The sequence below is a fragment of the Rattus norvegicus genome, chromosome 4, assembly GCF_021556685.1.
Source record: "Rattus norvegicus strain SHRSP/BbbUtx chromosome 4, alternate assembly SHRSP_T2T, whole genome shotgun sequence".
NCBI lineage: Eukaryota > Metazoa > Chordata > Mammalia > Rodentia > Muridae > Rattus > Rattus norvegicus.
The window spans coordinates 158,814,497-158,836,321 of NC_141537.1; the positions used below are offsets into that span (position 1 = coordinate 158,814,497).

The 21,825-nt window shown below is 39.4% G+C and overlaps 1 protein-coding gene and 1 pseudogene across 1 annotated transcript in view; one reads left to right on the plus strand and one right to left on the minus strand.

Annotated features, from left to right (window-relative positions):
- Vom2r49 (vomeronasal 2 receptor, 49) overlaps nt 1-20,461 on the plus strand; it is a 44,784-nt gene extending 24,323 nt beyond the window's left edge. The window contains 2 exon segments of the mRNA NM_001099515.1: nt 8,470-8,593; nt 19,569-20,461. Coding sequence (NP_001092985.1) covers nt 8,470-8,593; nt 19,569-20,461 — 1,017 coding nt within the window.
- LOC120102735 (small nucleolar RNA SNORA17) lies at nt 12,580-12,697 on the minus strand (annotated as a pseudogene).
- Nucleotides 20,462-21,825: the final 1,364 nt, after the last annotated feature.

Here is a 21,825-nt window from a genome sequence, read left to right on the forward strand (position 1 = left end):
AGTTGAAAATTGATTTTATTTGGTATTAGAATGGCTACTCCAGCTTGCTTCTTCTGACCATTTGCTTGGAAAGTTGTTTTCCAGCCTTTCACTCTGAGGCAGTGTCTGTCTTTGTCTCTGAGGTGTGTTTCCTGTAGGCAGCAGAATGCAGGGTCCTCGTTGCGTATCCAGTTTGTTAATCTATTTCTTTTTATTGGGGAGTTGAGGCCATTGATGTTGAGAGATATTAAGGAATAGTGATTATTGCTTCCCGTTATATTCATATATGGATGTGAGGTTATGTTTGTGTGCTTTCATTCTCTTTGTTTTGTTGCCAAGACGATTAGTTTCTTGCTTCTTCTGGGGTATAGCTTGCCTCCTTATTTTGGGCTTTACCATTTATTATCCTTTGTAGTGCTGGATTTGTAGAAAGATGTTGTGTAAATTTGGTTTTGTCATGGAACATCTTGGTTTCTCCATCTATGTTAATTGAGAGTTTCGCAGGATACAGTAACCTGGGCTGGCATTTGTGTTCTCTTACGGTCTGAATGACATCAGTCCAGGATCTTCTGGCCTTCATAGTTTCTGGCGAGAAGTGTGGTGTGATTCTGATAGGTCTGCCTTTATATGTTACTTGACCTTTTTCCCTTACTGCTTTTAATATTCTTTCTTTATTTTGTGCGTTTGGTGTTTTGACTATTATGTGACGGGAGGTGTTTCTTTTCTGGTCCAATCTATTTGGAGTTCTGTAGGCATCTTGTATGCCTATGGGTATCTCTTTTTTTAGGTTAGGGAAGTTTTCTTCTATGATTTTGTTGAAGATATTTACTGGTCCTTTGAGCTGGGAGTCTTCACTCTCTTCTATACCTATTATCCTTAGGTTTGATCTTCTCATTGAGTCCTGGATTTCCTGTATGTTTTGGACCAGTAGCTTCTTCCACTTTACATCATCTTTGACAGTTGAGTCAATGATTTCTATGGAATCTTCTGCTCCTGAGATTCTCTCTTCCATCTCTTGAATTCTGTTGGTGAGGCTTGTATCTACAGCTCCTTTTCTCTTCTTTTGGTTTTCTATATCCAGGGTTGTTTCCATGTGTTCTTTCTTGATTGCTTCTATTTCCATTTTTAATTCCTTCAACTGTTTGATTGTGTTTTCCTGGAATTCTTTCAGGGATTTTTGCGATTCCTCTCTGTAGGCTTCTACTTGTTTATTAATGTTTTCCTGTGTTTCCCTAAGGGAGTTCATTTCTTTCTTGAAGTCCTCCCGCATCATGATCAAATATGATTTTGAAACTAGATCTTGCTTTTCTGGTGTGTTTGGATATTCCATGTTTGTTTTGGTGGGAGAATTGGGCTCCGATGATGCCATGTAGTCTCGGTTTCTGTTGCTTGGGTTCCTGCGCTTGCCTCTCGCCATCAGATTATCTCTAGTGTTACTTTGTTCTGCTATTTCTGACAGTGGCTAGACTGTCCTATAAGCCTGTGTGTCAGGAGTGCTGTAGACCTGTTTTCCTCTCTTTCAGTCAGTTATGGGGACAGAGTGTTCTGCTTTCGGGCGTGTAGTTTTTCCTCTCTACAGGTCTTCAGCTGTTCCTGTGGGCCTGTGTCTTGAGTTCACCAGGCAGCTTTCTTGCAGCGGAAAAGTTGGTCTTACCTGTGGTCCTGAGGCTCAAGTTCGCTCGTGGGGTGCTGCCCACGGGCTCTCTGCAGCGGCAGCAACCAGCAAGATCTGTGCCGCCCCTTCCGGGAGCTTCAGTGCACCAGGGTTCCAGATGGCCTTTGGTTTTTTCCTCTGGCGTCCGAGATGTGTGCACAGAGAGCAGTCTCTTCTGGTTTCCCAGGCTTGTCTGCCTCTCTGAAGGTTTAGCTCTCCCTCCCACGGGATTTGGGTGCAGAGAACTGTTTATCTGGTCTGTTTCCCTCAGGTTCCGGCGGTGTCTCAGGCAGGGGTCCTGCCGCTCCTGGGCCCTCCCCCACAGGAGCCCAGAGGCCTTATACAGTTTCCTCTTGGGCCAGGGATGTGGGCAGGGGTGGGCAGTGTTGGTGGTCTCTTCTGCTCTGCAGCCTCAGGAGTGCCCACCTGATCAGGCGGTGAGGTCTCTTTCCCACAGGGTCTGAGAGCAGAGAGCTGCTGCGGGCCGGGATCCGCGGGCGTAGGACCTCCGGCAAACACAGGATGTGCCCGGTCCTAGATGAACTCTGCCTCTGTGAGTCCCGATCTCACCAGGCAGCTCTCTTGCAGCAGACAAGTTGGTCTTACCTGTGGTCCTGAGGCTCAAGTTTGCTCGCGGCGTGCTGCCCAAGGGCTCTCTGCGGTGGCAGCAACCAGGAAGCCTAAGTTTCTTTTCTATTCTTTTTTTTTCGTCTTTATTAAATTGGATATTTCTTATTTACATTTCAAGTGTTATTCCCTTTCCCAGTTTCCAAGCCAACATCCCCCTAACCCTCGCCATCCGCTTCTATATGGGTGTTCCCCTCCCCATCCTCTGCCCATTACCACGCTCCCCCCAAGAATCCTGTACAGTGGGGGTCCAGCCTTTGCAGGACCAAGGGCTTTCCCTTCCACTGGTGCCCTTACTAGGCTATTCATTGCTGCCTATGCAGTTGGAACTCAGGGTCAGTCCATGTATGGTCTTTAGGTAGTGGCTTAGTCCCTGGAAGCTCTGATTGGTTGGGATTGTTGTTCATATGGGGTCTCAAGCCCCTTCAGCTCTTTTAGTCCTTTCTCTGATTCCTTCAACGGGGGTTCAATTCTCAGTTAGGTGTTTTAATGATGGCATTTTCCTATGTATTTGCTGTATTCTGGCTGTGTCTCTCAGGAGAGATCTACATCCGGCTCCTGTTGGCCTGCACTTCTTTGCTTCATCCATCTTACCTAGTTTGGTGGCTGTGTATGTATGGGCCACAGGTGGGGCAGGCTCTGAATGGGCGTTCCATTAGCCTCTGTTCTAAACTTTGCCTCCCTATTCCCTCCCAAGAGTATTCTTGTTCCCTTTTTAAAGAACGAGTGATGCATTTGCATTTTGGTCATCCTTCTTGAGTTTCATGTGTTCTGTGCATCTAGGGTACTTCGAGCATTTGGGCTAATATCCACTTATCACTAAGTGTATACCATGTGTGTTTTTCTGTGATTGGGTTACCTCACTCAGCATGATATTTTCTGGTTCCATCCATTTGCCTATGAATTTCATAAAGTCATTGTATTTGATAGCTGAGTAGTATTCCACTGTATAGATGTACCATATTTTCTGTATTCATTCCTCTGTTGAAGGTCATCCGGGTTCTTTCCAGCTTCTGGCTATTATAAATAAGTCTGCTATGAACATAGTGGAGCATGTGTCTTTGTAATATGTTGGGGCATCTTTTGGGTATATGCCCAAGAGTGGTATATCTGGGTCCTTAGGTAGTTCAATGTCCAATTTTCTGAGGAATCTCCAGACTGATTATGAGAATGGTTGTACCAGTCTGCAATCCCATCAAAAATGGAGGAGTGTTCCTCTTTCTCCGCATCCTTGCCAGCATCTCCTGTTGCCCAAGTTTTTGATTTTAGCTATTCTGACCGGTGTGAGGTGGAATCACAAGGTTGTTTTGATTTGCATTTCCCTTATGTCTAATGATGTTGAGCATTTCTTTAGTTGCTTCTCAATCATTCGTCATTCCTCAGCTGTGAATTCTTTGTTCAGCTCTGAACCCCATTTTTAATAGGGTTATTTGTCTCCCTGCAATCTATCTTTGTGAGTTCGTTGTATATTTTAGATATAAGCTCTCTATCAGTCATAGGATTGGTAAAGATCTTTTCCCAATCTGTTGGTTGTCATTTTGTCCTAACAACAGTGTCCTTTTTCCTACTTGTAGTTTTATGAAATTCCATTTGTTGATTCATGATCTTAGAGCATAAGCCATTGGTGTTTTGTTCAGGAAATTTTTTCCAGTGCCCATGTGTTTGAGATTTTTCCCCACTTTTTCTTCTGTTAGTTTGAGTGTATCTGGTGAAGTCCACTTGGACTTAATCTTTGTACAGGGTGATAAGAAGGATCGATCTGCATTCTTCTACATGCTGACCTCCAGTTTGAACCAACACCATTTGCTGACAATGCTATCTTTCTTCCATTGGATGATTTTGGCTCCTTTGTCAAAAATCAAGTGATATAAAATACCATGGTGTGACTTTAACCAAGCAAGTGAAAGATCTGTATGATAACAACTTCAAGCCTCTGAAGAAAGGAATTGAAAAAGATCTCAGAGGATGGAAAGATCTCCCATGCTCATCAACTGGCAGGATTAATATAGTAAAAATGGCCATTTTACCAAAAGCGATCTACAGATTCAATGCATCCCCTTCAAAATTCCAATCCAATTCTTCATAGAGTTAGACAGAACAATTTTCAAATTCATCTAGAATAACAAAATACCCAGATAGCTAAAACTATCCTCAACAATAAAAGGACTTCCAGGGGGATCATTATCCCTGAATTCAAGCAGTACTACAGAGCAATAGTGATAAAAACTGTATAGTATTGGTATAGAGGCAGGCAGATATTTTAGTGGAATAGAATTGAAGACACAGAAATGAACCCACATACCTATGGTCACTTGATTTTTGACAAAGGAGCCAAAACCATCCAATGGAAAAAATTTTCTTTTCTTAATCCTCTTCTGCTATCATCAGGAATCAGTTGCAGGAAGTCATCAGCTCTTGGCCTAGGAAGAGCAAAACCAAGTTAATTGACAAAGGCCATCAACTTCTACTCCCAAAATAGAAAATGAGAATTAAATCCCCAGAAGCCATCAGTTTTTGGGTACCAGGACAGTAAGAGAGTGTTAATGGGCAGAGATTTTCATCCTTTGTCCTTCATCTGTCACTGTGTCCCACCTCAGTACCTAATTGTAGGAGGTAGGACACCAGCAAATTGCCTCTCCTTCCTGTCTGCTCTTATGGGAGTTGGGTATACCCTATCATTGACTTATTCTGTCAAATCTCTCCCTGATTTGTCACTTTCTGCCCCTCAATTAGAAGTTATTTTCATTTCTTAAAATAACATAAAACTTTATTTTGAAGGACTTTTAACTCAGTTATTGTTATGTGAAATATGATGTTTGATTTTCAACAACAGAACCATAAGATATGTAAATCTTCAAAAACAAACATAGCCAACAGAAGAAATACATTTGGAGAGAGAAGCAAGTATAAAGTGTGACCTTGATTCTAACAGAGATAGTTATAATTCAAAGTCTGGTAAATATGCCAAGCAATTCAATTTTTTTTTTGGTTCTTTTTTTTTTCGGAGCTGGGGACCGAAGCAATTCAATTTTACAAGTTGATAATATGCCAGAATAGTCAGAGTATGAGTAGAAAGGAAGAACCACTTCTAAAGCTTAAATCCAAACAATTCTGGTTGATTTCTTAATATGGCGTGAGATATTAATATAGTTTAATTCTCGTGTCTCCAAGAATCTGTTTTCCACTCACCATTTCCCCATTGTATGTTTTTGGCATTCATTTCAAGTATTTCTTGACTATCCATGTGTACAATTACTTATAGATAAATTCTGTCCTGGTAATCTGTGTTTGTGGTTTTTATGTTTTGTCAGTATCATTATGCTTAAATGTCTATAGCTGTGAAGTATTTTTGAAATAAGATGAAGCACAGCCTTTCGCTTTATTGTTCTGGCTATTTGGGGTCTTGTGTGACTCCAGGTAAGTTTTAGGATATTTCATCCTTAGATATGTTTTCATTTGCTTGCTTTAAAAAAATGACATTGAAATTTCACAGGGGATTACAATGGATATGTGGAAGGCTTTGAAGGGTATTTGAGAGAGATTATGAAATTGTTTCCATCCTTTCTTTTTTCCTCCATCTTTTTTTAAATTGGGTATTTCTTATTTACATTTCTTTTTTTTGTGGTTTTTTTTTCACATTTTTTTTTATTAACTTGAGTATTTCTTATATACATTTCGAGTGTTATTCCCTTTCCCGGTTTCCGGGCAAACATCCCCCTCCCCCCTCCCCTTCCTTATGGGTGTTCCCCTCCCAACCCTCCCCCCATTGCCGCCCTCCCCCCATAGACTAGTTCACTGGGGGTTCAGTCTTAGCAGGACCCAGGGCTTCCCCTTCCACTGGTGCTCTTACTAGGATATTCATTGCTACCTATGGGGTCAGAGTCCAGGGTCAGTCCATGTATAGTCTTTAGGTAGTGGCTTAGTCTCTGGAAGCTCTGGTTGCTTGGCATTGTTGTACTTTTGGGGTCTCGAGCCCCTTCAAGCTTTTCCAGTTCTTTCTCTGATTCCTTCAATAGGGGACCTATTGGGTGCTTTCTTCTACAAAGTAACTCTAGGACTGAGCCATGCCACAACTATAAAAAGGGGTTTGTTTGTTAGTTTGTTTGTTTGTTTAGTAAATAAGCACAATATCAGGGTGAAGAGTGTGATTAAATATCCTACGACAGATATTTCTGGATTTGAAATTTAAAACTATATGCACAAGCTTCTGTAAGGCAAAGGACACTGTGGTTAGGACAAAACGGCAACCAACAGATTGGGAAAAGATCTTTACCAATCCTACAACAGATAGAGGCCTTATATCCAAAATATACAAAGAACTCAAGAAGTTAGACCGCAGGGAAACAAATAACCCTATTAAAAATGGGGTTCAGAGCTAAACAAAGAATTCACAGCTGAGGAATGCCGAATGGCTCAGAAACACCTAAAGAAATGTTCAACATCTTTAGTCATAAGGGAAATGCAAATCAAAACAACCCTGAGATTTCACCTCATACCAGTGAGAATGGCTAAGATCAAAAACTCAGGTGACAACAGATGCTGGCGAGGATATGGAGAAAGAGGAACACTCCTCCATTGTTGGTGGGATTGCAGACTGGTACAACCATTCTGGAAATCAGTCTGGAGGTTCCTCAGAAAATTGGACATTGAACTGCCTGAGGATCCAGCTATACCTCTCTTGGGCATATACCCAAAAGATGCCCCAACATATAAAAAAGACACGTGCTCCACTATGTTCATCACAGCCTTATTTATAATAGCCAGAAGCTGGAAAGAACCCAGATGCCCTTCAGCAGAGGAATGGATACAGAAAATGTGGTACATCTACACAATGGAATATTACTCAGCTATCAAAAACAATGACTTTACGAAATTCGTGGGCAAATGGTTGGAACTGGAAAATATCATGCTGAGTGAGGTAACCCAATCATAGAAAAACACACATGGTATGCACTCATTGATAAGTGGCTATTAGCCCAAATGCTTGAATTACCCTAGATGCCTAGAACACATGAAACTCAAGACGGATGATCAAAATGTGAATGCTTCACTCCTTCTTTAAAAGGGGAACAAGAATACCCTTGGCAGGGAATAGGGAGGCAAAGATTAAAACAGAGACAGAAGAAACACCCATTCAGAGCCTGTCCCACATGTGGCCCATACATATACAGCCACCCAATTAGACAAGATGGATGAAGCAAAGAAGTGCAGGCAGACAGGAACCGCATGTAGATCTCTCCTGAGAGACAAAGCAAGAATACAACAAATACAGAGGTGAATGCCAGCAGCAAACCACTGAACTAAGAACAGGACCACCATTGAAGGAATCAGAGAAAGAACTGGAAGAGCTTGAAGGGGCTCGAGACCCCATATGAACAACAATGCCAAGCAACCAGAGCTTCCAGGGACTAAGCCACTACCTAAAGACTATATATGGACTGACCCTGGACTCTGACCCCATAGGTAGCAATGAATATCCTAGTAAGAACACCAGTGGAAGGGGAAGCCCTGGGTCCTGCTAAGACTGAATGTGATTGTTGGGGGGAGGGCGGCAATGGGGGGAGGATGGGGAGGGGAACAACTATAAAGAATGGGAGGGGGAGGGATTAGGGGGATGTTGGCCCGGAAACCGGGAAAGGGAATAACACTCGAAATGTAAATAAGAAATACTCAAGTTAAAATAAATAAATAAAAATAAATAAATAAATAAATAAAAACTATATGCACATTCATCACCTTATTGTTAGAACTGTTCACCCTGAACATCTCTGTGATGTGATAAAAAGAGTTAACACATAGTAATGGGGAAATTTATGGTCGTCACAAGACCTAATAATTTTTCTCCAATGGAAAACACTGGGTATATCAACCACCCCAAAGCAGGTCTCGTGTTCAGGAGCAGGGTGGCTGGGCAGCACAAGAGGGGAATACAATATATACATTATTTATTAAAAATTATATTAAATTTAACGAAATATATAAAATAAAAAATAGCAGGTCAATGAAATAAAATAAAGCAGGAGCTCAAAAGAGAGATAGAGGAAGAGAGAGAGAAAGATAGAAACAGACTCTTGACTTCACACTCTCTAAAAGCATGGTAATTCTGTGGTTATTACAGTACACAGATGTCCTGCTGAAATTTACCATCTGAATGCTAATACTGAGTGTCATGAATTGACTTCCTTCCCTTTTCTATGTCTCCTATACAGACACCTTTTTCTGTTTGCAGTCCAAGTTGTCCTCTTGGATTTAGGAAATCACCTGTTGAAGGGAAACCATTCTGTTGTTTTGATTGTCTCCCATGTCCAGATGGAGAGATTGCAAATGAAACAGGTATTTATAAAATGAATATGACTGTGGATATTTTTGAAAGTGGTTCTGAATGTGAAAATTTCTAGAAATGATTCTAACTGTTGAAATTTATAGAAATGGTTCTGAATGTGGAAATATCTAGAAATGGTTCTGAATGAGGACATTTCTAGAAATGTTTCTGAATGTGGAAATGTTGCACCACAGGATCGAGGAATGTATTTCAACACATGAAGACACAGTTATATTTATGTTGCTAACTCCCCAAGTTTAAAACAAGTTCTTGCTGGGTAGATGCAGCAAAGGTTTTAATCCCAACTCTCAGTATATGGATCTCTGAGTTCAAGGCCTTCCTAATGTACAGAATGAGTTTCAGGACAGCCAGGACTGCACAGAGAAACCATGTCTTGAAAAACACAACAAAAACCAAACAAAAATCTTGATTTCAACCCAATGATTTTTGTTACTATTGTTTGTTTATCTGCTTGTTTTATTTATCTAAGCTGCCTGGATTGGTCTCAAACTCCTGGGCTCCAGCAATTCTCTAGGCTTAGTCTCCTGGGTGACTAAGACCACAGTAGTGTGCTCCTACATATGGTCCTGTTTTGTCTTCTGCACATCTGCATTGAGTTTAATGTGTTTTCTTCCCCTCCCCCTGTTTTTCACTACTAGTTCTATTACTGCTGTAGTAGTGTTAATGAGATAACTTAGCACTCACTTTATACTGTAAACAGTTAGTGCTCCCTATATACCCTAAACTATAAGATGCATTATAAAGTGTGACCTTATTTCAAGCTTACAATAAATACTAATAATAACCAATATTCTATTCACAAGGAAATTAAATTTCAGGACTGGAGAGGTGGCTCAACAGTTAAAAGCACTAACTGTTCTTCCAGAGATTGTGAGTTCAATTCCCAACAACCACAGAGGGGCTTTCAATCATGTGTAAAGGGATTTGATGCCCTCTTCTGGTGTGTCTGAAAAACACACCAGCTACAGTCTATTCCTATGCATAAAAAATAAATAAACCTTTAGAAAATTCCTCTTTCTCTTACCCCTTTCTCTCCCCATTCCTTTCCTCAATTCTCTCCACATGCTCATATCTGGCCTCTACTCTCCTCTTCCTCCTCCTCCTCCCTCCTCATCTTCATCCTCCTCCTCCTCCTTCTTCTTCTTCCTCTTCTTCTTCTTCTTCTTCTTCTTCTTCTTCTTCTTCTCTCTCTCTCTCTCTCTCTCTCTCTCTCTCTCTCTCTCTTTCCCTCTCTTACCCCCCACCCTGTCTCCACCATTCCAATAAACCTCATCCACATGAAAAAAAAGAAAATTAAATTTAGGAGAAACTGTATAAATTGCTATGATCATACACCCTAGAGACAGCTGAGACAAAGTACAGACATGTCAAATGTGAGGAAATGCTAAACATTGTACCTGAGTTACATTGATGAAAGCTGAACCTGGAGCCCTGGGACCCTGGGACCACTTCTTATGGTTAATAATAGAAACTATATAAATATTTGTTTAGGACTAAGTAAGTATTTGCCATATGATTTAATACTTTTCCCTTGTAATTACTTTGATTCTTGTGGGAGCTCGTATTATGCATTCCCTGGTATGGTAAACTTGCATGAGACCACTGTACAATCAAGCACTGAGTGATTCCAGAGGATGAGTGATGTGCAGGGCTGAGTGATGTGCAGGGCTGAGTGCTGTGCAGGGCTGAGTGCTGTGCAGGGCTGAGTGATGTGCAGGGCTGAGTGCTGTGCAGGGATGAGTGATGTGCAGGGATGTTCTGCCCACTCTCCGCTGACTTCCCTGCTGTCACTTCTTCCTCAGAATGATTGTAATTGCAAAGCCTTCCCAGAGCTTGGCAACAATGCTTCCTAGCAGATTTGTTTGTTTTGTTTTGTATACTTATTTCACATCCAACATTTATTTCTAAGGAGGTATTTTGTCATACCAATTCTATTCTCCTGAATGGAATCTTTACTTAAAAAAGAACATTTAGAATAAGGTGCTTTGCTCTTTTTGCTAGCAAAGTAGTGGTAGTCCAGACTAATGACTTCCTGAGTGCTGGGTTTTGCAGATAAACACTACCAAGTCCTTGTTCTGTACACTTTAAAAAATTAACTTTGTATTGGTTCTTTTTGAATTTTACATCATACACCTCAATCCCACTCATCTTCCCATCTCCCCTGTGTCCCTTGCAACCTACCCCTACCCCAAACAAAAAATGTCTTGTTGTAGAAGCTGTAGTGTGTCACAATGACTCTCAGCATACCCTTATATCCACATTTCTTTGCTTGCCAATGTTCATTCCAAGGACTTGTTAGTCTGCTCTAAACCTCTGGCTTCTGCAACTCTATCAATACTGGAACCTCAGTAGGACTCCTCTCAGATATCCTGTTGTTCAGTGTCATGAATTCCTATAATTTTGATATGTAGGATGAGCCCCTTCATGTACTCCAACAGTTAGTTCATAGTAGGGTAGAGGTAGAAGAGGGCAAATTCAAAGCACTGAATCTGGGCCTGAAAAGTATCTGAGATAGTCAGCCCATCAGTTTTCCTGCTTTCATGCCCTTGAGGCCAGGTCACCAGGAACTCCTGCTGGGAAAGCCAGCTCCACCGTGCTACCCAGGTGATGTTAAGGGTCTGTTCTCCCAAGTGCTGCTGCTGGTTGTGGGACATGACCAGTTCTCTCATTTTCATGATCCCTAGGCCAGATCTTCTGCCTGCCATGGATGGAAAGGGACAAGCAGAGGGAGGAAGGAGCTTCTCCTTGGTCAGCACCACTGGCCAGCAGAGAAGAAGCAGGCCTGGCTCTCCCATATGCCTGTCCTGGGGGCTACCTTACCTGCTACCCCCACATCTAGGGCAAGCTCTACTGTGCTAATCAAGTATTGTTCAGGGCCTGCTATCCTGAGTGCTGCAACAGGCAAGGGGTATGGACAGCTCTCCTACACTGATGCCCTTGGAGCCAGTTCTCCTATCTGCTGTAGGTGGAAAAGGGCAATGAGGAGGATATCTCTCACTCACCCATTCAATTGAGGCCAGCTCTTCCATGCTCATGCCCTTGCTGCTGACTCAGTTGGGCTCCACACTCCAACACCAGCATCAGCTCTATTGTGTTGCCAAATGGTGGTACAGGGTTCTTTGTCCTGAGTGCTGTTGCTGGTGAAGGACAAAAGGGGAAAAGAGTATCTCTCCCTCATCCACTCCATCACACAGGGACAAGAGCTATGGCTAGGTCTCCCATGGTGGGGTGCACAACTCACCTGCACCTCCAGAGGCATGCAGGGCCAACACTACTGAGTACTGCATCTGGTCAATAGTGGAGTCAGCACTCAGGCTTTCATGTCCCCAGAGCCAGTTCTCCCACAAAGTCCAGGCAAGGGGTGTAGCCATTTCTGCACAGTCCTCTGATATCAGCATGTCCCTAGTTGGCATCCCAGACCATGGATATCCACTTGGCCTTAGTAACAGACTTCTGCTGGTGCAGGGTCACACAACCGGATGTGGTCTCCAGTGGCAGCACAGGCCAGGAACCAATCAACACCTTGTTCATGATAGCTGTTTCTTACTATCCTGGAATCTCCAGTTCTGCCTAAATTTATTGTGTCCACAGCTATATTTTTCTTTTTCTTTTCCATTTCTCTGCCACCCAATTGCTCCTCTTTGTGGTACCCGGGATCTGTGAGTGTCTGAATTTGTCTAAGGAGTAGTCTTAAGATCTACTTCCTGCTCATGCTTTATGGTGTCAGGCAAGCATTATCTCTGGCATTGTCTGTCCTTCTCCCCAGCCCTAAACAGTAACCAACTCATGGTCGTTTCACTGCCTCAGGCTAGCCACCTGTCCAGGCATGAGGGCACAAATCTGGTGGACATCTTGGGCTTCCTCCTCATCTGGACTGTGGCCTCCAGTCCCAGAAAGAATTCTTCTAGTCTCCTGGGAGCCACTGGAGCCTCTGAAGCATTGGACTGGTGGTCTCTTAAGTTCTCTTTTTTTCAGGGTTGTTAGGCTACCAATCATAGGTCAGAACTCTGAAAGTAGACTTTGTTTCTCTTCTCTTCGCATCCTACTGATACAGATGTAACACAGTAGCCTACCCACAACCCTTCTAGGGTGAGGCCTTGTTCTGTACTTTGATGAACGTCAAATACTACCATATTCTTAGAGAAGCAATACATTGATAGATAACAAGACAAGACAATACATCTACCTCATACTCTCTAGGAATAACAACTCTTTAAAGTACCTTTAGTTTTATCTAATATGCTTATGGGAATCATTCCCTCTTTACCCCATTGCAGTATTTTCTGTGCCATCAGCAGAAGGCTTGATATTTCCAAGTATATATGACTGAATCTCTTTTTCCTCATATTCTAACATCTACCAACTGTTAAAGTACATTATCCTTAAACTTCTATACTTATTCTTTTATATAATGTGGATAAATAGTTTTATGTGCTATGCCTTAAAATATTAATTTTGAAAAAGCACTTTGCAATTTTCTATTTACTGAAAAGAAGTAATTTATTTGGATGATATAATCCCATTTTATTAAATAATTCTAGAAAAATATCTCTATCATTATCATTCATTTAGAACATTTTTGTGCTGAGAATAGAACCTAAAGCTTTCCATATTCTATGCATGTGCTCCAGACTGAGCTGTATCCACAGGTCATGCATTTATCATCATAAATTTTTTCATTACATCTACTAAATTCAATCTGGCTCACCATATATATACCTTTTAAAATAGATTCAGGTGTGGGTTCCATGGCTCACTGGCTTTTCAGTAGCTGCTAATAGTTCACTATATTCTTAGAATATTACATCTATTCTCTTACAGTTGTTAGGTCAATTTTAGTTCCTGTGTATTATTTTTCTTCAAACCACCAATGTCTAGCTACTTATGTCAAAGGAAATATTCTTCAGAATCAAAAGGGCAGAATGAGCAGAACTGATAGCCAAGCATATTGACTTTGGATAATGACCATGAAGATACCACTATCCCTGAAAATAACCAGTGTAGAGCACTGGAAAAACCTAATTTGAACTTCTCTTGGAAGAGAAATTAACAATACAGAATGATTAATTCTTTACTGGTAATTTTAGAATGGTCTTGTGACCTATAAACTCACAGTTGAATATGCAATCGTTTTCCTTCCTTTTTTTCTTTCCTTTCCTTTCTTTTCTTTTCTTTTCTCTTCTTTTCTTTTGAGATAAGGCCTCACTGTAAAATGCCTGACCAGGCCAGAAATGTGGTATGTAGTCCAGGCTGGCTGGTAACCCAGATGAGTGCTAGAATTACAGGTGTGCAGTATAGTGCTTGCTATAGTTATTTTTCTAACTAAAGATGGGTCCCCTGGAAGTATCATTCAGAGAGAATGAAGTCTAAGCTTAGTGAATAAGACTTCCCATTATACTGGATTTGTCTTAAATATTCAGACACATTTACCTGTTTCCTTTTCTAAAGACACTATCTGAAGAAAATTATTAATATTCTGTAAATGTATAGGAAATTCAGGTAGCTTTAATTATATATGGTAAATATTTATTGAAAATGAAGTGCAAAATTATTTTTCCTTTACAAAACCTCTAATCAGAGTTCAATTAAGGATATTAAGGAACTCAAGGAAACAAGTATATTTTATGGCCTTTCCTTCAGTATCTGCTCCAAACTTTGTATCTGTATTTCCTCCTATGGATATTTTGTTCCCCCTTCAAAGAAAGACAGAAGTACCAACACTTTGCTCATCCTCATTCTTGAGCTTCATGTGGTCTCTGGATTGTATCTTGGGTAATCCAAGCTTTTGGTAATCCACTTGTGAGTGAGTGCATACCATGTGAGATTTTTGTGTAATTGGGTTACCTCACACAGGATATTTTCTAGTTCCACTAATTTTCCTATGAATTTCATGAAATTGTTGTTTTTAACAGCTAAGTAGGTCTCCATTGTATAAATGTACCACATTTTCTGAATCCATTCATCCATTCTGTGTCCATTGAGGAATATCTGGGTTCTTTCCATCTTCTGACTATATAAACAAGGCTTCTATGAACACAGTATAGAATGAGTCCTTGTATTGGAGCAAGTTTGAGGTATATGCCCAGGTGTGGTGTAGCTGAGTCATCAGATAGTACTATGCCCAATTTTCTGTGGAGCCACCAGACTGATTTTAGAGTGGTTGTACCAGCTTGCAATCCCACCAACAATAGAGGAGTGTTCCTCTTTCTGCATATCCTTGCCAGCTTCTGCTGTCACCTGAGATTTTTATCTTAGCCATTCTGACTGACTGGTGTTAGGTAGAACCTTAGGTTTGTTTTGATTTGCAAATCCCCGATGACTAAGGATGTTAAACATTTCTTTAGGTACTTCTCAGCCATTTGCTATTCCTCAGTTGAGAATTCATTGTTTAGCTCTGTACCCCATTTTATAATAAGGGTATTTGGATCTCTTTTGTTCTTTGTATATAATGGATATTAGCCTTCTATCAGATGTTGGATTGGTAAAGATCTTTTCTCAATTTGTTGGTTGCCATTTTGTCCCCATGACTGTTCTTTGCCTTAGAGAACCTTTGCCGTTTACAAAAGAAAGTTCACATACACATGGATGCTAAACAATGCTCTACTCAATGATAACTTGATCACAGAAGAAATAAAGAAATTAAAGACTTTTTAGAATTTAATAAAAATGAAAGCACAACATGTTCAAACTTATGGGACACAATGAAAGCAGTGCTAAGAGGAAAACTAATAGCTCTGAGTGCCTCCAAAAAGAAACTAGAGGAAGCATACACAAGCAGCTTGACAGCACTCCTAAAATCTCTAGAACAAAAAGAAGCAAATACACCCAAGATGAGTAGAAGGCGGGAAACAATCAAACTCAGACCTGAAAATCAACCAAGTAGAAACAAAAAGAACTATACAAAGAATCATCAAAACCAGGAGCTGGTTCTTTGAGAAAATCAACAAAACAGATAAACCCTAATCCAAACTAACCAGAGGGCACAGAGAGAGTATCCAAATTAAAAAACAGAAAGGAAAATGGAAACATAATAACAGAATCTGAGGAAATTCAAGAAATCATCAGATACTACTATAAAATCCTATACTCAACAAAATTGGGAAATCGGAAAGAAATGGACAATTTTCTAGACAGATACCAGATTTAAACCAAAGTTAAATCAGGATCAGATAAACCATCTAAACAGTCTCATAATTCCTAAAGAAGTAGAAGCACTCAATAAAAATCTCCCAATCAAAAAAGACCAGGAACAGATGGGTTTAGTAAAGAATTCGGTCAGACCTTCATATAAGACCTAACACCAATACTGTCCAAAATAGAAACTAAAGGAATCCTACCCATTTTCTCCTAAGAAATCACAATTATGCTTATACCTAAACCACACAAAGACCCAACAAAGAAAGAGAACTTCAGATCAAATTCCCTTATGAATATTGATGCAAAAATACTCAATAAAATTCTTACAAAGAGAATTCAAGAACACATCAAAATGATCATCCATTATGATCAAGTAGGCTTCATCTCAGGGATGCAGGGATACTTCAATATGGAAATCCATCAGTGTAATACAATATATAACAAACTCAAAGAAAAAGCACATAATTATCTCATTAGGTTCTAAGAAAGCATTTGACACAATTTAACACCTTTTCATGTTAAAAGTCTTAGAAAGATCAGGAATTCAAGTCCCATACCTAAACATAGTAAAAGAAATAAACAGCAAACCAATAGCCAAAAACAAACTAAATGGAGAGAAATTTGAAGCAATCCCACTAAAATCAGGGACTAGACAAGGCTGCCCACTCTCTCCCTACCTATTAAATATAATACTTGATGTTCTAGCCAGAGCAATCAGACAACAAAAGGAGGTCAAAGGGATACAATTTGGAAAGGAAGAAGTCAAAATATCACTATTTACAGATGATGTGATAGTATAATTAAGTGACCCCAAAAATTCTACCAAAGAACTTCTACATCTCATAAACAGCTTTGGCAGTGTGGCTGGATATAAAATTAACTCAAACAAATTAGTAGCCTTCCTCTTCTCAAAGGATAAACAGGCTGAGAACGAAAATAGGGATGTGACACCCTTCACAATAGTCACAAATGCATTAAAATGCCTCAATGTGACTCTAACCAAGCAAGTGAAAGATTATATATGATAAGAATTTCCAGTCTCTGAAGAAAAAAAATTGAAGATCTCAGAAGATGAAAAGATCTTCCATGCTCATGGATTGGCTGGGTTAATTTTGTAAAACTGGCCATCTTGACAAAAGCAATCTACAGATTCAATGCAATCCCCATCAAAATTCCAACTCAATTATCCATAAAGTTAGAGAGAACTATGTGAAACTTTATTTGGAAGAACAAAAATCCCAGGATAGTGGAAACTATCCTCAACAATAAAAGAGCTCTGGGGGAATCACCATCTCTGTCCCTCAAGCTGTATTACAGAGCAATAGTGATTAAAAACTGTATGGTATTGGTACAGAGGCAGGCAGGTAGATCAATGGAATAGAATTGAAAATCCAGAAATAAACCCACACACCTATGGTCACTTGATCTTTGACAAAGGAGCTAAACCCATCCATGGAAAAAAAGATAGCATTTTCAACAAATTGTGCTGTTTCAACTGGTGGTCAGCATGTAGAATGTAAATCGATCTATTCTTATGGTCCTGTACAAATAGAACTCCATGTAAAACCAGATACACTCAAATAAAAGAAAAAGTGGGGAAGAGCCTCAAAACATGGGCACTGGGGAAAATTTCCTGAACAGAACACCAATGGCTTATTCTCTAAGATCAACAATGGAAAAGCTGGAATTCATAAAACAGCCTCTGGCTTTAACACCTCATATTAAAACAACTTGGGATTAAGTAAAGTAGCCTTTGTTTTTATCTTTGCAAGAACCTGGAGGCTAGGATCCCAGTCTGCTAATGAAAGTCTCAGGAAGAAAACTGAATACTTTGAAAAGTGAATTTAGTATTTATTTCTAAATTCTCCAAAAATTCTCTTCCTTAAAAATTCTTAATTTTTAAGTTACCTTTTAATTTCTAAGTTTCCTTTTCATTTTTAAGTTATTATACTCTGCCATTCTCCTTCTCATATTGCTTTTGCCTCTTGCTTTGAAGTAATAATAGCCTACAAGGTATTAATTCCTTGTTTTTATACCATTTCTAAGGGAATAGGTCACATGGTTTTTCCAATCTTGTCTTTTTTTTAATAAAAGTGCACTAAAATTTCCAATATAAATTCTAATTATAAATTGAATAGGGAGTTTATAACAGAGATTGTTTATTTATGTATCCATTAGAACTTATCATTTATTACCTGTCATTAGCTCTACAGGTTCATTGAAATTTAAATTCCATAATTTTTGTGACTAAGTTATTATTGAAGTTTTGTATAAATAAAACTAGTCAATATTTCAGCTTCTGTCATTGGACCTACATTAAATCATTAGTTCCCTTTGCATGATCTTTGGTTAATAGTTTTACAGCCTCTTAGAATATGTTCTCAGTTGTAGATGTCTTCTCTCTATCTCAGAATCAATTAACTGGTGACATTTGAAGACTGACAGAGTTCTCATTGCAGTTTTAAGATCAGAGAGGACTTAATAGCAGTCTATTATATGGGGCTTAATAATTACTAGTATAATTTTAGGGAATTATTACAAAATCATCATTAAGAATTAAGAAAATCTCCTATTCGTTTATATAAAATCAGTACAAGAGAGTATATTTTTATTCATCTGCAGAAATCTGCCCACAAAGAGAGCTAACACCTGGCGACATATATGTATATGTATGTGTATGTATATGTATATGTGTATATGTATGTATTTCTCTAACTCTCTCTGTGGGTGTTGGGGGTGTGTGGGTGTGGCTGTCTGTTTATAATAAGAGGAAATGCATATTAATAGCAGGAATCTTTCCTCATATGTAATTCATTTGGTCTTGCTCAGAAGGGCAATTCCATGTTGACTTAACAGTCTGTGGTGAAGCCATTTCAGAAAGTTGGCTGCAAATTTTTGGCTTCTCCTAGATGTCTCCTGGCACCTTCCATAAGAACAAGTAAGAGCCCACAGGGATAAGAGCACCAAGAATCACTGTGGTAGAGAAGGCAGAAAGCTCATAAGAGCCAGAGAGGGAACATCTGTAAGTGAAGCAGAATTTGTCAGACACGACAGGGTCCTAGAGCACAAAAACTCACACAGGCATGCCCCAGATCAGGCCAGATCAAGCATACAAAAATCCCAGCATGGATGGGGTACAGGATCACAAACTCTCACTTCTAGCTAGAAGCTATTGGTAATTGATGACTGCTGAAGAGAAATAGTCAGTTTTTTATGTATTTATGCATTTATTTGTTTGTTTGTTGTTCAGATATGTGGTCCTGATAGGCTGCCTATGTTTTAGTAGATGGCTCAATGTTGACATGCATATAGGCAGGACTAAGTGAACTCAGAGAAAAAAAATGAGCAAGAACAAAATTTTGGAGGGAGAGGGAAAAGGAATTTCAAGGGGGAGAGATTGATGGTGGATTTGTTTAAAACACATGAAATGCATATCTAAAATTCTCCAGTAATGAAGAATTATTTTAAAAGATAAAGGGAACAAAAAGAAAGATACTAAAAGTTTCAAAATAAACTATTCGTATGTAATGAAATATAATTTGTATATGGTCTGATTTCCCTTCAACATCATTTCTAGATTTCTGACTCATATTGTTTAAGTCCACCCATGTTCTTAATGTTTTGTAAATACAAATATATATGTATTTTTCTCTTGTGAAAGAAAAAATGACTTATTCATCTATTGATTTTCAATATTATGGCTTAGTGAATATAACCAGGGACATTTCCTTCAAATTTCAATAATCATTTGGCCCAAGGTATACACCCCATACGTATATCTGGGAAATACCCAATGGAATGTAAGAAACCAACCTGTCTCTATTTTAGATATGGATCAATGCATCAAGTGTCCTGAAGATCAATATCCAAATAGACAGAGGAATCAGTGTCTTCCTAAAATCACAGAATTTTTGTCCCATGAAGATACTTTGGGAGCTGTTTTTGTCTCCATAGCCATTAGTTTATCTGCCTTGTCAGCTATGATTTTAGGATTATTTATCTGCTATCGAGACACATCCATTGTCAGAGCAAATAACAGAAATCTCAGTTATCTCCTCCTGGTTTCTCTAATGCTCTGTTTCTTTTGCTCATTAATATTCATTGGCCAGCCCAGAACAGTCACTTGTGTCTTGAGACAAATGATTTTTGGGATTGTATTTTCTGTTGCTGTTTCTACTATCTTGGCAAAGACCTTCATTGTGGTTGTGGCCTTCAAAGCCATCAAACCAGGAAGTGCCTTAAAAATGTCGATGGTGATCCGACTCTCAAACACTATAGTCTTCTGTGGTTCCATCATTCAAGTGTGCATCTGTGCAGTCTGGCTGGGAACGTATCCCCCTTTCCCTGATGTCGACATGCACTCAGAGTTTGGGCAAATCATCCTCTGGTGTAATGAGGGCTCCACCCTTGCCTTCTATTGTGTTCTGGGGTACTTGGGCTTTCTAGCCAGTCTCAGTTTGCTTATTGCTTTTCTAGCGAGAAGGCTACCTGACAGCTTTAATGAGACAAAAACAATAACATTCAGCATGCTGGTTTTCTGTAGTGTGTGGATTTCTTTTGTACCCACTTACTTGAGCTCCAAAGGCAAAACCATGGTGGCTGTGGAAATTCTTTCAATTCTGGCTTCCAGTGCTGGCTTACTGGGCTGTATATTTCTTCCCAAATGCTATATGATCTTAATGAGTTCAGGTGGCCATTCACGAATAAAGTTCTTTAAATGACTTCTTCCTTAATACAATGGAATTTATTGTGATTTGTATGAACTGAACCATGTACAAATATTCAAAAGAGTGGTGTGAAGTCAATGCATTTCACTAAACAATGGCAATGGATATTTAGTCAAGTGTCCCTGCTGTCCTTGATACCAGTTAGTTACAGTAAACCAATCTACCTCAGGTTAGATAGTTGTCAACTAGAGGTGATTTCTGATGTGTCTACTAAGTGATTCTTTAAATTACAGTCTTCTCATTTTTTAACATAATGTAACAGGACTGGAAAAGATTAAGGGTAAGAAAGAGAGTAAATCTTTTGTGGGAACAAAAGTAACAGATGTTTAAATGTTAACGTGCTTCCTCTCTGTTAATCACATGCAGGGCAAGTCTTGTCATTATTCAATAAAAATTAATTTCAAATTAATCATGTGTCCTGAAACAGAAAGTTCATAGTTTCTGCTTCTCCTTATGAAGAGCCTCACAGACAAGACAATATAGTATGCAATTTTCAGAATCTTGGGAGGCTTTCTGCTCTTTTCTATGCTCAGGTAAAACAACATGAATGAGGGCTTAGGCAGAGTCCCAGAGGAAACACAGACATGTTTACCCTAGGATATCTAACACATCAGTGAATAGTCTCCTGAGAGAGCAAACAATCTCCATGGGAAATGCTTTTCTCTAATAGATTTAGGAATTTCAAATTGTCTTCTCATAATGAAAGGTGGTACCCATTGTGTTCTATTTTCAAGGAGGGAATGTATCTGATGGTAGATGTAGGCATAAAGAACAGGTATAAGGCCAGAGATTCAACAGGGCATGGAGTATCATGAAATCATGAATTCTAGACCATGTGGATTTTCAGGTACTTGCTTTTCCTAGCCAAGATAGAAGATGATTAAACATGATTGCCAGATCATGACAAGTACAAACTCAAATTGGAGCTTACAACATTGTGAGGAATCACCGTTCAACCCTGGTCAAAAACAGGCAAAGAAATGGCTACATGGCTAAAGTCATTTTGTTTAAGATTCAGAACAAGACTTACTAATGTTTTCCATAGGTTTTAACTTGAGAGACTGTTTTCACACTGTAATATTAAACACAGTATGATTGTAAGATCAAGAAACATTTAAGATATTCTGTGTCTGTTTTGAGTCTCAATTACTGCTTATCTTTCATATGTAAATTTATATCCTAATGGACTGCATTGCTTCTACTCGGCCATAAAAACAGCACAGAAGATTTCACTGGGATCTGCTTTGATGTGGGTAAAATAAAAATTGTTCAAAATGTATTATTTGAAAGGCATAGAAAAAAGTGTCTGAAACTATGCACTCATGGGGTCTTGTCACTTTGAAGAAGAAGACACTCCA